The 13,646-nt window shown below is 38.6% G+C and overlaps 1 protein-coding gene across 1 annotated transcript in view; it reads left to right on the top strand.

The window, feature by feature from the left end:
- ADGRV1 (adhesion G protein-coupled receptor V1) overlaps positions 1-13,646 on the top strand; it is a 500,208-nt gene that overhangs the window by 430,104 nt on the left and 56,458 nt on the right. Inside the window, exon 89 of the mRNA XM_039255493.1 lies at positions 4,894-5,015. Coding sequence (XP_039111424.1) covers positions 4,894-5,015 — 122 coding nt within the window. The remainder of the gene's footprint in view (positions 1-4,893; positions 5,016-13,646) is intronic.

Genomic DNA, 13,646 nt, shown 5'->3' with positions numbered 1-13,646 from the left:
ACTCCATGCTCAATGTGGGGCTTGACTCACGACCACAACATCAAGAGTCACATGGTGTACTGACTGAGCTAGCGAGGCGTCCCTGAATACATTTTATTATTTTTGTGTGTGATTTTTTTTTAAAGTTTCTTTCTTTATTTTGAGGTTGACAGAAAGAGGCGAGTGGGAAAAGGGCAGAGCGAGGGGGAGAGAGAGAATCCCAAGCAGGCTGTGCGCTGTCGGCACAGAGCGTGATGCCGGGCTTGACCTCATGAACTACGACCACATGACCTGAGCTGAATGCTTAACGGACTGAGCCACCCAGGTGCCCCCATCCCTGAATACCTTTCAAATGTGTGTAGGTTCACTGAATAGATAACAGGTTTTATTTAGTGGATTGTACCCAAGCATTTGTCTTCAGAGTCTTTCATTCATAGTATTATGCTTCTGTTTGTTTGTTAATTCATCTCTTTGTTCACCGGCACACTTGTTCTTGTTTCACTAAAATTTCTTCCTTCATTAGCAAGAGTTGCCAGTTTCCAAACACTAGGATGCATATTTGTAACTGAGCTTTGAAGTACATTGTAAAAGCCCTTCTACAACTGTTGGGTTTTGGCACATTGTCACATGTTCATTGATAGACATCCTAAAGTTCTGTAGGAAATGTGGGTTCAAAACTCTGTGCCTGTGTACAGACTGTTTTGAGGGTTAAGATTTATATAAAGTGGGACTAGTGTGTCAGTGAAAAAAGGAACCAAACCGCCAACCAGTTATCTTTTTAATTTTTGCTAAAATGTTTGCCTCCCAGAATGCTTGCAGTAAAGATGTTTCTGGTGATAGTACCTAGAACCATTGAAATTCTGTTTTCTAACGAATTCACCTGTAAACATAAGTTTCTAACGTGGCCAGTTATAAATGCCTGTTTTGAAAGCACTGATTTACACAGACAACAGAAAAGTTACTAGTCATTCACCAAATGTGAGAAGTATCAGCTCATGAAAATACAACTGAAATGATTTTCATTAAGTGCAGTGTTCATTTTCAGCATACCAAATGGAATTCACAGTAGCTCTTAACATTCCCCCCACCCCCACTCCATCACCATTACCCACTCCCAAAGGCCCTTCTCCCTGTGGTCAGTTACTCCAGGCCTCAAAGAAGGTAGAAGGTACTTCCTCCAAGGTGGGTTAGCATAAAGCTGTTGAGATCTAAGTTTCAGGGCCTATATGCAAGGGAGAGGCCCTTGCATATAGGCCCTTTCCAATGTTTTATACCTAATTTTGCTTTTTGCAATTTTTATTTTTTAAAGAAGGTTCTCCATGTTTTATGAACTTCAGGCCCACAAAATCTGGATGTGCCTCTATATATGTTTCTTCCAACCTGAAATCATGTCCTCATCGTTGTTGCATTGCTGAAAAACCAGCCTGGGGTCTATTGTTCAAATCGCTGAGTTATTTACACCTGGCTTTCTTTGTTGCAGAGTTTCTGATCTGGGGTGCCAAGCTACCACACTTGTCCAGGAAAACATAGGCCCTGGGTGCTTCTAGTCAGGCCCCAGTATGCTCTCTCAGCTCCTCTGCTGACCTCTGACAGCACACAGCACTGGTTTGGCCCTAGGCACTTTGGAGGAACATGAAGGCCAAATATTGAAAATTGGGTTCCTAGTTGTTCATGCAAAGTATGCGTGTCCTTTTGTACTCTGCACAGAGCCATAAATAGAATTTTGTAGTTACACAGTGGAACAAAGAATGCAACTGCCAGATTTAATACTTAATCTTTAACAAATTTAATGAGTATAGCATAGGAAGTTTCCTAAATATTAGGGTATCTTGTCATTAGTAAAAATGAGCCTCTGGACCTTTATCAAATTGCATGATTTCATTAAACAAAAATGAATTTTTATAAAATTTAAATAAATCTTAATATATTTTCCCCTGTCTTGCTATAAGGCATTAACGACAAAGGAATTATTCATCTGTATAGGCGGTGTCTTATATTATTCTTATTTTCTCTGTGAAGTTATAATAATAACTCAATTTTATATTTTTTAAAGAAGGTTGTATTTGGGAAGATACCAGCATAGTGTCCTTTTAAAGGCTTTTATCTCCTCAAAAAAAAAAAGAATTCTCAGGTCCCATTTTTCTCTTCCCCTCCCCTTTTCTCGTTCTTTTTTCTTTCTCTCTCTCCCCCCCCCTTTTTTTTTTTTGCCTTTCCCTTCCCTTCTCAAAGAATTCCATCTTAGATCTCTCATTACAATTGCCATCCACAGGAAGGCATTCAAGCATGGAGTGTGGAAGCCTGTTCATTGTGAGGGGGGCATCTGTCTGAGGGATGGGATACAGTCCAGCTTGAGATGTCAGAACCCAGATGAGCTTGAGGGGTCAACTGTGCAAGAGAAGAAATAACAACACCCAGAGATTGGATACAATCAACTAGGGCAGGTGATCAAATAGGTAAATGTATTAAGAATAATGAGAACTAGATTTCTTAACAGAGGAGAAATTTACACAAAGTAAAAAGAAAAAAATTAGAATTAACCCTGTGATGTTGGATTGGATCTGGAAGTATTGGTGTGAAATAATAATGCTCATTATATAGAAATAGATACAGTAATCCAGAGGTAAATGTGTGTGTGTTCATATGTGTACCTACATAGTTTCTCTAGCTCTGTCTACTAACAGGGTTAAGGGCCAGAAACACCCCAATAACAGTGAGCATATTTACCATCTAATCTGGTTTCTAAATGCCATTCTCCCCACAAAAGGAGCCAGAACTAGATCAGGGAAAGTACAAGATAAGTTTGAAACATCTTGTTGGGCCAGAAATCAAGGGAGTACTTACAGGATCAGGAGAACATTACAAACGGCACAGAAGCCACAGAAGCCATCTTATCTTGCAAGGCTTCCATTAATCAAATTTAAGATAATTTGGGCATCATAATGATAGTAATGAATAATAACCCTTTTTTAAGTTTATTTATTTCGAGAGAGACAGGGACAACATGAGTGAAGGAGGGGGAGACAAGTCTCAAACCCATAAACCGTGAGATCAGGACCTGAGCTGAAATCAAGAGTCGGTCTCTTAACCTACTGAGCCACCCATGTGCCCCAGTAACCCTTAAATAAAGTGAGAATCTGTGAGTCCATATTATAAAAATAAATAAATGAACAAATCACACATTTGATAAGAGGAAGGGTTTTATCCAGTTTCAAGGTAATCCCAGGTAGATACTTAGTAATCACAGAGGAAAACAGACTGACTTCACCATGGAGGATCTGTGCAGCCCTTACCTTAATCACGTGACCGGAATGAGCAACCTAAGTAATGGGACAAGTGGAGGTTTTGTGCCACCCAGTAGAGTGCTGTAACAAGAACCCAGTATCACTTCTGTGATTTCTGCCAAATGTTATAATCTGAGTCACAGGAAAACATCAGATGAACTCAAATTTAAGGACACTCCACAGGAAAAACTGGCCGGTAATCTTCAAAAGTGTCAGTCACAAAGCCAAGGACATACCGATGAACCGTTTGGGATTAAAGGAGACTGAGGAAACAGGTCAGCTGGACCTTTCCACTGCAGAAGAGATAACAGAAATAATGGACACATCTTAAATGGGATCTGAGGATAGCAGGAATATATGAGTATTGATTTCCTGATTTGATGGTCCTGTTGTGTTTATGTAGGAGAATATCTTTGTAGAAAATGCACATTAAAGTTTTCAGAGGGAAAAATGAAAACAAAAAATAAAATTAAGTATTGGGGAGCCTAGCTGGCTCAGTCAGAAGAGGGTGCAACTCCTGATCTCGGGCCATGAGTTCAAACCCCATGCTGGGTGTAGAGATTACTAAAAAAATAAACTAAAACATGTCAGTTTAAAAAAATAAAGTATTCAGAAGGTGCTGGAGGAAGGCAACTTTCAAGTGGTTCAGGGAAAAAAACTATGTTGTCATACTATACTTACAGCTCTTCTGTAAGTTTGATGTTTCAAAATAAAATTTTTAAATTGCTTAAGTCATATTATTTAATTGTTCAAATTTCCAGAGTGTATGTATATTTTAGTCATTAATTGATATAATAGTGGGCATATTTGGACCTTGAAGTCTGTCCTAAGGCTTGTCAATGGTATGGTCCATCCTGATGTCTTTCAGACAGCTTAAAGTGTGTTTATTTGCAGCTGCTATGATCTGAATCACTTTTTAAATCTAATATAGGTTGTTATTTAAATAATAAAATCCCCTTTTTAAGGTTATTATTCTCTAATGGAAATATCAAAGACAAATGGGTAATGAAGTACTTGACCCTGAAGAAATCTCTCCAGAAAACTACTGAAATAAATTGCATGAGAAACAATTGGCAGAATAAGCTTAGTGTTGACAATAATGAACCTGTCACTTCACCTTTGCTCTAACATTAGCTGTAAAGTTTGGGGTCTTCTCTGTCAGAAAAAAAAAGTGAGTACATACTATTCTGTGACACACAAGCTAGTTTTTATATCATTTGTGTTTTAAATTGTTGGGTTGGACTACAGTAATTTCTGGAGCACACCGCTGCCTGCCATTTTCTGGTGGGGAGCTTTTTTAAGATTTACCTGGGGATGAAACGTGTTTGCATCTCTGTAGTTGTTCATAGCACTTCCCAAACGGTCCAGCAGGTGGTAGTCTAGGAGAGGAACAGTTCCCATTCTGCACCACCCCCACCCCCCTCCACCCCCAAATCAGGAAAACAGAAAGAATGTGGACTCAGCAATGTGCCTTCTCTTTTCTGGCATAAGAATGGCATTTCCAAGGTTGTTCTTTCCAAATGGGTACTTAGGCATACAGAGTAATACAAGAAAGGAGCCAGTATACATTTGTGTGTATATGTGACTATGCAGGACACTGAAGCTCAAAAAAAAATTTTTTTTTTATTTCTAGAAGTCCCACTGGTTTTATATCTCTTTGCCCTGATTTCTGTGACATGGCTGTGGGGAGGCCTGCACATGGCTTACAGACACTTCTGGATGTTGATCCTCTTTGTCATTTTCAACAGTCTACAGGTAAGCTTACAATTTGGTGGCACACATGGATCCTCATGATCCTCATAAACATGGGGCATGGAGTTTCTTATTTTTTTTATGTTTATTTATTTAATATAATTTATTGTCAAATTGGTCTCCATACAACACCCAGTGCTCATCCCAACAGGGACATGGAGTTTCAGTGTAAAGGAATCAAGTGTCTACACGTAGGTAAATTTTTACACACAACATCACGCAGAGTTGTAAAATAAAATGATGAAGGGTTAAATCTTTAACACCTAAGATATGGCTGGGCTTCTAACTTGCTGTTTATACTGATAATATAAAGGGTAAAATATTTACCCTCCTTTATTTAGGTAACATCTGAGTATTTAGAAAAACATATTTCTTTTTCAGCAGGATTGATGTTTTTAAACTTTGTGGAATGTAGCCATGGACACTGGCTGTATCTAGAAGTTAGATCAATTGGGGAGTGAAATAGATAGCAGTGATCAAGCAGTCCACTCTTACATCTGGTGCTTAGTGAAATGAGAGTGTTTTGGTTCACTGAAAAATGATTGACATCCTCTAAGTCTGGCAATGCCCAGCTTAAATTAGTTTTGTGAGCGTGCTTGGATAGCATAACTAGGAATTATATAACTGTAGCAAAAATTAAAGCTGACTTTTTTAGTGCTTTTGTTAAATGGAAAAAAGTTGCACCCTGAAATTAACAAATGGAACAAATGAATTCATTTTCCTTATTTTGCAAAGTGAAAAGGTCTGTCCTAGACCAAAATAATTTCCTGAATTTACCAAAGATATCTCTAAAAAGTCCTTATTTGGACCACCATCTTGCAAGGAACGTGTACAGGAAAACCTATTAGGATTATAGCATACAACTGCAATGAGACTCAAAGCATATTTCAATTTAATTGTATGGAAACAAATTATTTAGTGGCAGCATATCATCCAGCAGAGTGCCTAAGCAAATCATAATACAGATTTAGGAAGGGCAAAAAATACAAAGTAACTTGAAAGTTTGGCATCAAGTTGATACAGGCGGATACATAGACGTCTCTGTATAGCTACAGAAATCCTCAAGCACCAGCTGCTAGCACATTGTGTTAGTGCTACCAGTCCAAGGATGAAGGTTAGGATGTGATGATCAATGTGATGATGACTCAAGGGAGTAAACAATTACCGGCTAGAATACACTATGGCAGGTGCCATGCAAACAAAATGCGGTAAGGGCTGAGTAAAGCACCTGTTTATAGCTGCGTGTGCTCGCATTTGAGATGAGCCCCAGAAGTGAGCCATTCAGGTCAGAGGTTCTGTCTGGTCAGCTTTGAATCCCTGGGGCCCAGTGGAACTAACACCAAGGTCCACACTGACAGCCTGCAGATTTATTTTATTTGGTGGACACACCATGGTGGACAGAATAGTGATTTAAATTGTTTCATATTTGGAGGGCAGCTCTGTGGCTCAGTCGGTTGGGTGTCCAACTTCAGCTCAGGTCATGATCTCACGGTTTGTGAATTCAACTTGCTGCTGCAGCATGAAGCCTGCTTCACATCTTCCGTCCTCTCCCTCTGTGGCCCTCCCCTACTTCTCAAAAATAAAAAAAATAAAATATTTTTTAAAGACCTCTTTAAATTGTTTAATATTTGCTGCAAACTTTTAAGACTGAGAAATCTCTGGCTTTTCCTTAGTAGCCGTACTTGCTTGGCAGCAATTGACCAGTCCTAAGTCATCGCTGCGCCCTTTAGATGGGGCATGTGATCTTATTGTACACAATAGACTTCATTCATTCATTTTACCCGCCCATGAGTTTGTGACACCTTTAATGTTAAGTAAGTGATGATTGCATGGTCAGAGATGGGTATTTCAGGCAGAGAAGCAGTGTTAGTCTGGGCAGCACAGAGGAAAGGTAGTTAATCTTGCCGAGATTTAGCAAAGAGCTGGGGTGAGGGTGGCAGGAAGAAAGCCTTTGCAGTTAGGAAGGTAATGCTGGAAGCTGGGACAGACGAGGGCTGGTTGGCCCCAGTGCTGTTATTTTGCTTCCGAAGGGAAGTTAAACTTCAGTTTTTAAGCAGTAGGAAGCCATCATAGTTCGAGTTTTTGTTTGTTTTGTTCTGATTTGTTTTTTTTTTATTTTATTAGTTTTTAAATTTTTTAAATTTTGATTGGGAATGACATGCTTGTACTACTTGTTAGAAGTATAACTGGAAACATTTAGGAAGGTAATGAAATGTAGAACAATTCCAGTTAGGTGGACTGCTATCATATTCCAGCCTATGATATTGCGGCAGCATACCTGGGAATGGAGAGTAGGTGACAGATTTGAGAATTATAAAGATAACTATTAATGGAATTTGGTTATCCAATAAAATGTAGGAAAAGCAACATCATTTAGAAATGCCGAACTCAGGTAATGGCAGGGCACCGACACCTTTAGTCAATGTGAAGATCACATCAGGCACAGGGTTCTAGGAGATATGCAGTGAGGTTGGTGAGTTGCTAAGATGTGGGAATCATTGGAAAGCTATTTTTAGTTAATAATCTTATAATAATATTAATAATTTAGTAACTGGGTTTTAGGACAGGGTACAGAAAGAGATTATTAATGAAAGGGAACTAGGATAGAACATTTTGGAGTTTCTGGTAGGAAAGAAAGTTTCAAAAGGAAACAATACTAACTGTCAAGTGTAGCAGGGAAGATAAATAGGCTGAGGACTGAGGGGCCCTGTGGTGCAGTGTCCCCACCTGTGGTTTGCAGCAAAATCATGTGAAGGGCTTGTTGAAACACAGATTGGTAGGTCCCACACCCAGAGTTTCTGATCCTGAGAGCAGATCTGAGAGTTTGCTTTTCTAGCAGTTTTCCAGATGATGCTGATTCAGCCGGGCTAGGGACCACAGTTTGGGAACCGCTGGTACAGTAGCATGATCCTAACTCCCCCAGTCTATCTGGTAGACTTTCGTTGAGTCATGGATACAAATTTTTTTTTAGTTTCTTTATCTGTGAAATGGGAATTACATACTGTTTAGGATTATGGTGTGATTTAATTAAATGGCATAACATATTAAGCAATTGTACAGTACCTCACATAAGGAGCACTTATTTTTACCCAACAAGCTTAATGGAGTAATGGGAAAAGAGAGAAAGTAATAGCCAAAGAAGGATGTTTGGTTGATTGGTCCAAAGGAGATTTTTTGTTTTTGTTTTCTTGGGAAAAGAACCAACAAAGAAGGAGAAACTGACAAGTGGAGAAAAGACTTTGCTTTCGCAGGATCACTGACAGGGCAGGAAGAACAGAGGTGATCAAGGGAGGAGGAGAGATGTGTCTCTCTCTGAGGCTGGGGTAAGAGAGAAGAATAGGTAAACATGGAAAACCATTTGAAAGCTGGAATTGAGGAAAGTTGGAATTTGTATCTAATGCTCTCTCTTTTCTCTGAAAGTCAAGAAGCAGAGATTTGTTGAGAAAAATGGGATGAAAGCTTGATGTAAAAGTAATAAAAGGTATGGAGCAGTGTCTAGGCAGAAAGTAAATAGCAAACTATGGTGGGTTACAAGATGGTCAAGAAACGGACTGCTTAGAGAGAAATTAGAAAGATTTAATGGAGGTTAGACACCTGAAATCCATGACTGAACCAGTCAGCAGCAATTAAATAAATGTAAACCTTAAGGTTAAAATGGTAGCCAGTAGAGCCTATCAAACCACATATACACGTTAAAGTCTTTTGAGCATTTATGCAGGTTTATTAATAAATGAAGACTGTTGGACATTAAACTATATTTCATGGTGAGATATAAAAGAAATTGTCATGGTCTATTTCTTAGAGGAACTAATCAAAGCTAAATATACGTAAAATCAAAAAACGTCTCAAACTCATGTTTCATGAGTTTCATTCCATCTGTATGGCACCATTGAAGCAATGAGTTTCTGTATCACTCTGGCACACCAGTACCTTCCTGGTACCAGTGCTCAGTTCATCATTCCTAACAGAAATGCCTGATAAGGAACACTTGAAAAATATGATTTCTCTAGGGTTGATTGGAGTTCATTTAGTTTATAAACTGTCTCAGATCTTCAACTTGGGCATTTCATAGAATGTAGCTATATGGTAATAAGATCTTCCAAGTGTGTTCCATGAAGACTGAATGGTTATTATTATTTTTTATTGGCTTTTGTATTTTTTAACTGACTTTTTAACTGACTTTTGTCAATACCTGCAGCTATAAAAGTATGCATCTTATGGTTGGCTACTGTATTTTGCTCAACAGGGATTAAATTTTTTATCCAGATTATTATGATGTCATAGGTGCTCAGAGACTAACCGATGAAAGTTATCTTTTAAAATACTCCGAATTTTTATATATTTATTATTTGATGCAATTTTAAAAAGGGAATCTTTTTTTTTTTTTTTTTCCAAAGTGAACTCCACCCCTAGTGTGGGGCTCGAACTACAACCCAAGATCAAGAGTCAGAAGTTCTAGGGGCACCTGGGTGGCTTAGTCGGTTAAGCGTCCGACTTTCACTTAGGTCATGATCTCGCGGTTCGTGGGTTCGAGCCCCACGTCGGGCTCTGTGCTGACTGCCGGCTCGGAGCCTGGACCCTGCTTCAGATTCTGTGTCTCCCTCTCTCTCTGACCCTCCCCTGCTCACTCTCTCTCTCTCCTAGAAATAAATAAAACATTAAAAAAAAAAAAAAAAGAGTCACACGTTCTATCAACTGAGCCAGCTAGGCACCCTAAAAAAGGGAATCTTAAAAAAAATTGATTTTTTACCTGAGTATAGTTGACGCACAATGTTACGTTAGTTTCAAGTGTACAACATAGTGATTCAACATCTCTATATACATTATGCTGTGTTGACCATAAGTATAGCTACTGTCACTGTACAATGCTATTATAGTATCATTGACTATGTTCTCAATGCTGTGCCTTTCATTGCTGTGGCTTTTATATAACTGGAAGCCTGTGTCTCACACTTCTCTTTACCCATTATGCCTATCCTCCCACCCCTCTGCACCCCTGGCAATCATCCATTTGTTTTCTGTGTTTATAGGTCTGGTTCTGCTTTTGTTTATTCTTTTTTTTTTTTTTTTTTTTTTAGATCCTGCATGTAAGTGAAATCATATGGTGTTTATCTTTCACATTCTATCTTATTTCATTGAGCATAATACTCTCTAGGTCCGTCCATGTTGTCACAAATGGCACAGTCTCATTCTTTTGTAAGGCTGCATAATATTTCATTGTATATAGATATTACATCTTCCTTATCCATTTGTCCATCATTGGGCACTTAAGTCTTCCATATCTTGGCTATTGTAAATAAGGCTGAGGTAAACACAGGGGTGTATGTATCTTTCAAATTAGTGTTTTTGTTTTCTTTGGGTAAATACCCAGTTGTAGATTTATTGGGTCATATGGGATTTCTATTTTTCAATTTTTGAAGAACTTTCTTAGTGTTTTCCACAGTGTCTGTCCCAATTTACATTCCCACCAACAGTGTATGAGAGTTCCTTTTTCTTCACATCTACTCCATCACTTGTTATTTCTTGCCTTTTTTTTTTTTTAATTGCAGCCATGCTCACATGCATAAGGTGGTATCTTACTGTGGTTCTGATATGCATTTTCCTGATGAGTAGTGATGTTGCACATCTTCTCATGTGTCTATTGGCCATCTGTGTATCTTCTTTAAAAAAAATATCTATTCAAGTCCTCTGCCCATTTTTTAGTCAGGTTGCTTGCTTGTTTGTTTGGTGTTGAGTTGTGTAAGTTCTTTATATATTTTGGATATTAACCCCTCATTCAGTGTATCATTTGCAAATATCTTCTCCCATTCAGTACATTGTTTTTTGTTTGTTTGTTTGTTTTGTTGATGGTTTCCTTCACTGTGCAAAAGCTTTTTATTTAGATTCAGTCCCAGTAGCTTATTTTTGCTTTAGAAAAGGGAATCTTGGGGTGCCTGGGTGGCTCAGTCGATTAAGCATCTGACTTTAGCTCAGGTTATGATCTCATAGTTCGTGGGTTTAAGCCCCGCATCGGGCTCTGTGCTGAAAGCTCAGAGCATGGAGCCTGCTAAGGATTGTGGGTCTCTCTCTCTGTCTGCACCCCTCCCACCCCCCACTCATGCTCTCTCTCTGTTTCTCAAAAATAAATAAATGCAAAAAAAATTTTTTAATTAAAAAAGAGAATCTCAATCACTTGAAATTTTATCAGGAATTTCTTGATCACTTCCTGAAGATTCAGGGTTGAACTACAAAGCATCTAATACATTTGAGGATTTAAGAAAATGTGAAAAAATAAAGAAAATGTTTATGAAGTGTTTTATAAAGCATGATGGATACGATGCAAAGTGAGGTTAGAAAAATTACTCTAAATTTGTCTGCTATTATTTTTATTGCTTACTAATCTTATTGACCATGGTGGGCAACACCAGTGCAAGACTCACCTCCTACCAGCTTTCTAGCCCCAGCATGGAAGAAGCTTCTTTTTCAGTGGGAAAGTCCTTTAGGACTTAAATCACCCTCACCTTGGATCACAGACTGTAGAAACCAGTCACATGTGACAAGTTCTCTGGCCAGACCTGGGTCATGAGCAGTCTCCATCAGTAGAAGGAGTTTAATTGTTCTCACAAAAACTACATAGCATGGAATTCCCACCAGAGGAAATGTTTTTATCAATAAAAGAGGGACAGCAGTGGTAGGAGGGCCAGTGTAACAGATGTCCACTATACATATTTTCTGAATTTCCTGTTTACTGATATAAATTGGGACAAGACCAAAGACATATATTGTCAAACCACTGGGACACTTCATTGGTGTGACCTCAGTTTATGAATATCCGTGTTATCTGTCATTTAACCAAATGTCTCTATAGTCCACAAAAAATTCATAAGGGACCACATGTAATTTTTTTTTAATTCCCTGATCCATTAATCCAATACCCTTTATTTTTTTAATTGAACTGAATTTATTTCTAAGATGTGTGCTAAGGTTTATGCACCACAGCTTTCTTAAACTGTTTAGTCCCAGGTATATCCAAAGTGTTTAACAATAATGGGAATAATCACCAGGGTTGATACTCAGCTGCTAGGCATTACTCAAACCCTATCAGTTGTTACGATATGTAAATAGCTAGTGTTTTAGCTCTGTGCCTATGACCCAGGCATAATCTGGGAGCATCCCCAAACTTCCAGCAGCTGAAAGGCTAATGCGCAGCCAGATAGGGAGCCTCCAGTAGCCTAACTCCAGCTCTAGACCTGCAGCCCTTCTGACTGGTCAGTGCTGGTGCCACACACCTCACACATTTTGCGTATCACTCCTAGCTTAATTATGTTCTAAAGTTTTTTCTATTTTTAGCCAGAACCAGTCAGCTTCAGACTTAAATACGCCATTTATTTCAGATTTTCTTCTAGGGCTGTCTCACTAACTGACAATGTTTTCACATGTGTAGGAAATCCCATATAGGACAATAAGGGTCACCAGCATTATCAGGCATGAGCTGCTTGAAGATGCTGGAAAACAAGTTTTTGGAGAAGATTCACATAGATAGAAGAACCTTTCCAAAAACTGAAATGCATTCTCGGAATGCAGAAGCTGGCAAGGGAGCCGAACTTGACATAGTATTGGGATCTGACACTTCTCAGTATGTGAGTTATGAGACCACATTGTTCAGAGTCCTGTTTGATTGTCTCTCTGTAACTGGCTTATACATGTTCGTTTATACAAGCATCTGGTCTCGAGATGTTCCCTGGCAATTTTTGAGCCATTCGCTATTTCAGAGAAGGGAGTTACAACATGGAATTTGTAGCTAAAAATACGCAGCCTGTGTTCAAATTTAAGATCAGCTGGTTAAAATCATTTTTATTCCTAGCTCCATGTCTTAAACAGCCAAGTGGCTGGGAAATAAGTAACTCAAAGGTGGAAACAGTTTCTTCTATTTTTTATTGCTTTTTGGTGGTATAAAAAAAAACTGGAGGGTTTTTTAAATGTTTAGTTTGAGAGAAAGAGAGAAGAGAAAGAGAGAGCCAGCTTGAGTGGGGAAGGGGCAGAGAGAGAGGGAAAGAGAATTCCAAGTAGACTGTGCACTAACAACTGGACTTCATCTCCTGGAATAGAACTGTGAGATCATGAACTGAGACGAAATCAAGACTGGGTCACCAAACCACTCCAACTAGAGTGTTTTGAACACCTAAAGATTCTTCTAATACAGAAAAATAATGTTTCATTTTTTCTCCCTGTTTCTTTCCTTCTCTCTCTTTCTTTCCTTCCCTCCTCCTTTACCTTTACCTTCTTATTTACTTTCTTCCTTCCTTGCTTTCTATGTATCTCTTGTTGTTATATATTGAATTTCAGCTTTAAAACTAATGCCTTCTCTTATGAAGAAATTCTCCCAAATGAAAGTAGTCCTTGAGGTATCGTAAGAAATGGAACATGTTTCTTTGCTCAGGAAAATGTAGAGTCCATTGCAAACAGAATAGAGAGGAAAATTAATAATCCTCCTTTAATTTTCTTCTGTGAGAACTCCTACTTAGCATCCAGAGGGCTTCAGTGCAGGTGTCGGCTTAGATACAGCACATATTTAGTCTTGGCTGCTTCCTTTTGAGGATAAACAGCTCTTGGGAAATACACATTGTTAAATAATCAGTTACAGAGGACTAATTG

Source organism: Hyaena hyaena, unplaced genomic scaffold (genome assembly GCF_003009895.1).
Source record: "Hyaena hyaena isolate Hyena2069 unplaced genomic scaffold, ASM300989v1 scaffold_529, whole genome shotgun sequence".
Classification (NCBI taxonomy): domain Eukaryota; kingdom Metazoa; phylum Chordata; class Mammalia; order Carnivora; family Hyaenidae; genus Hyaena; species Hyaena hyaena.
Note: the sequence above shows the minus strand (reverse complement) of the source record. Positions and strands in the feature narration are given on the sequence as shown.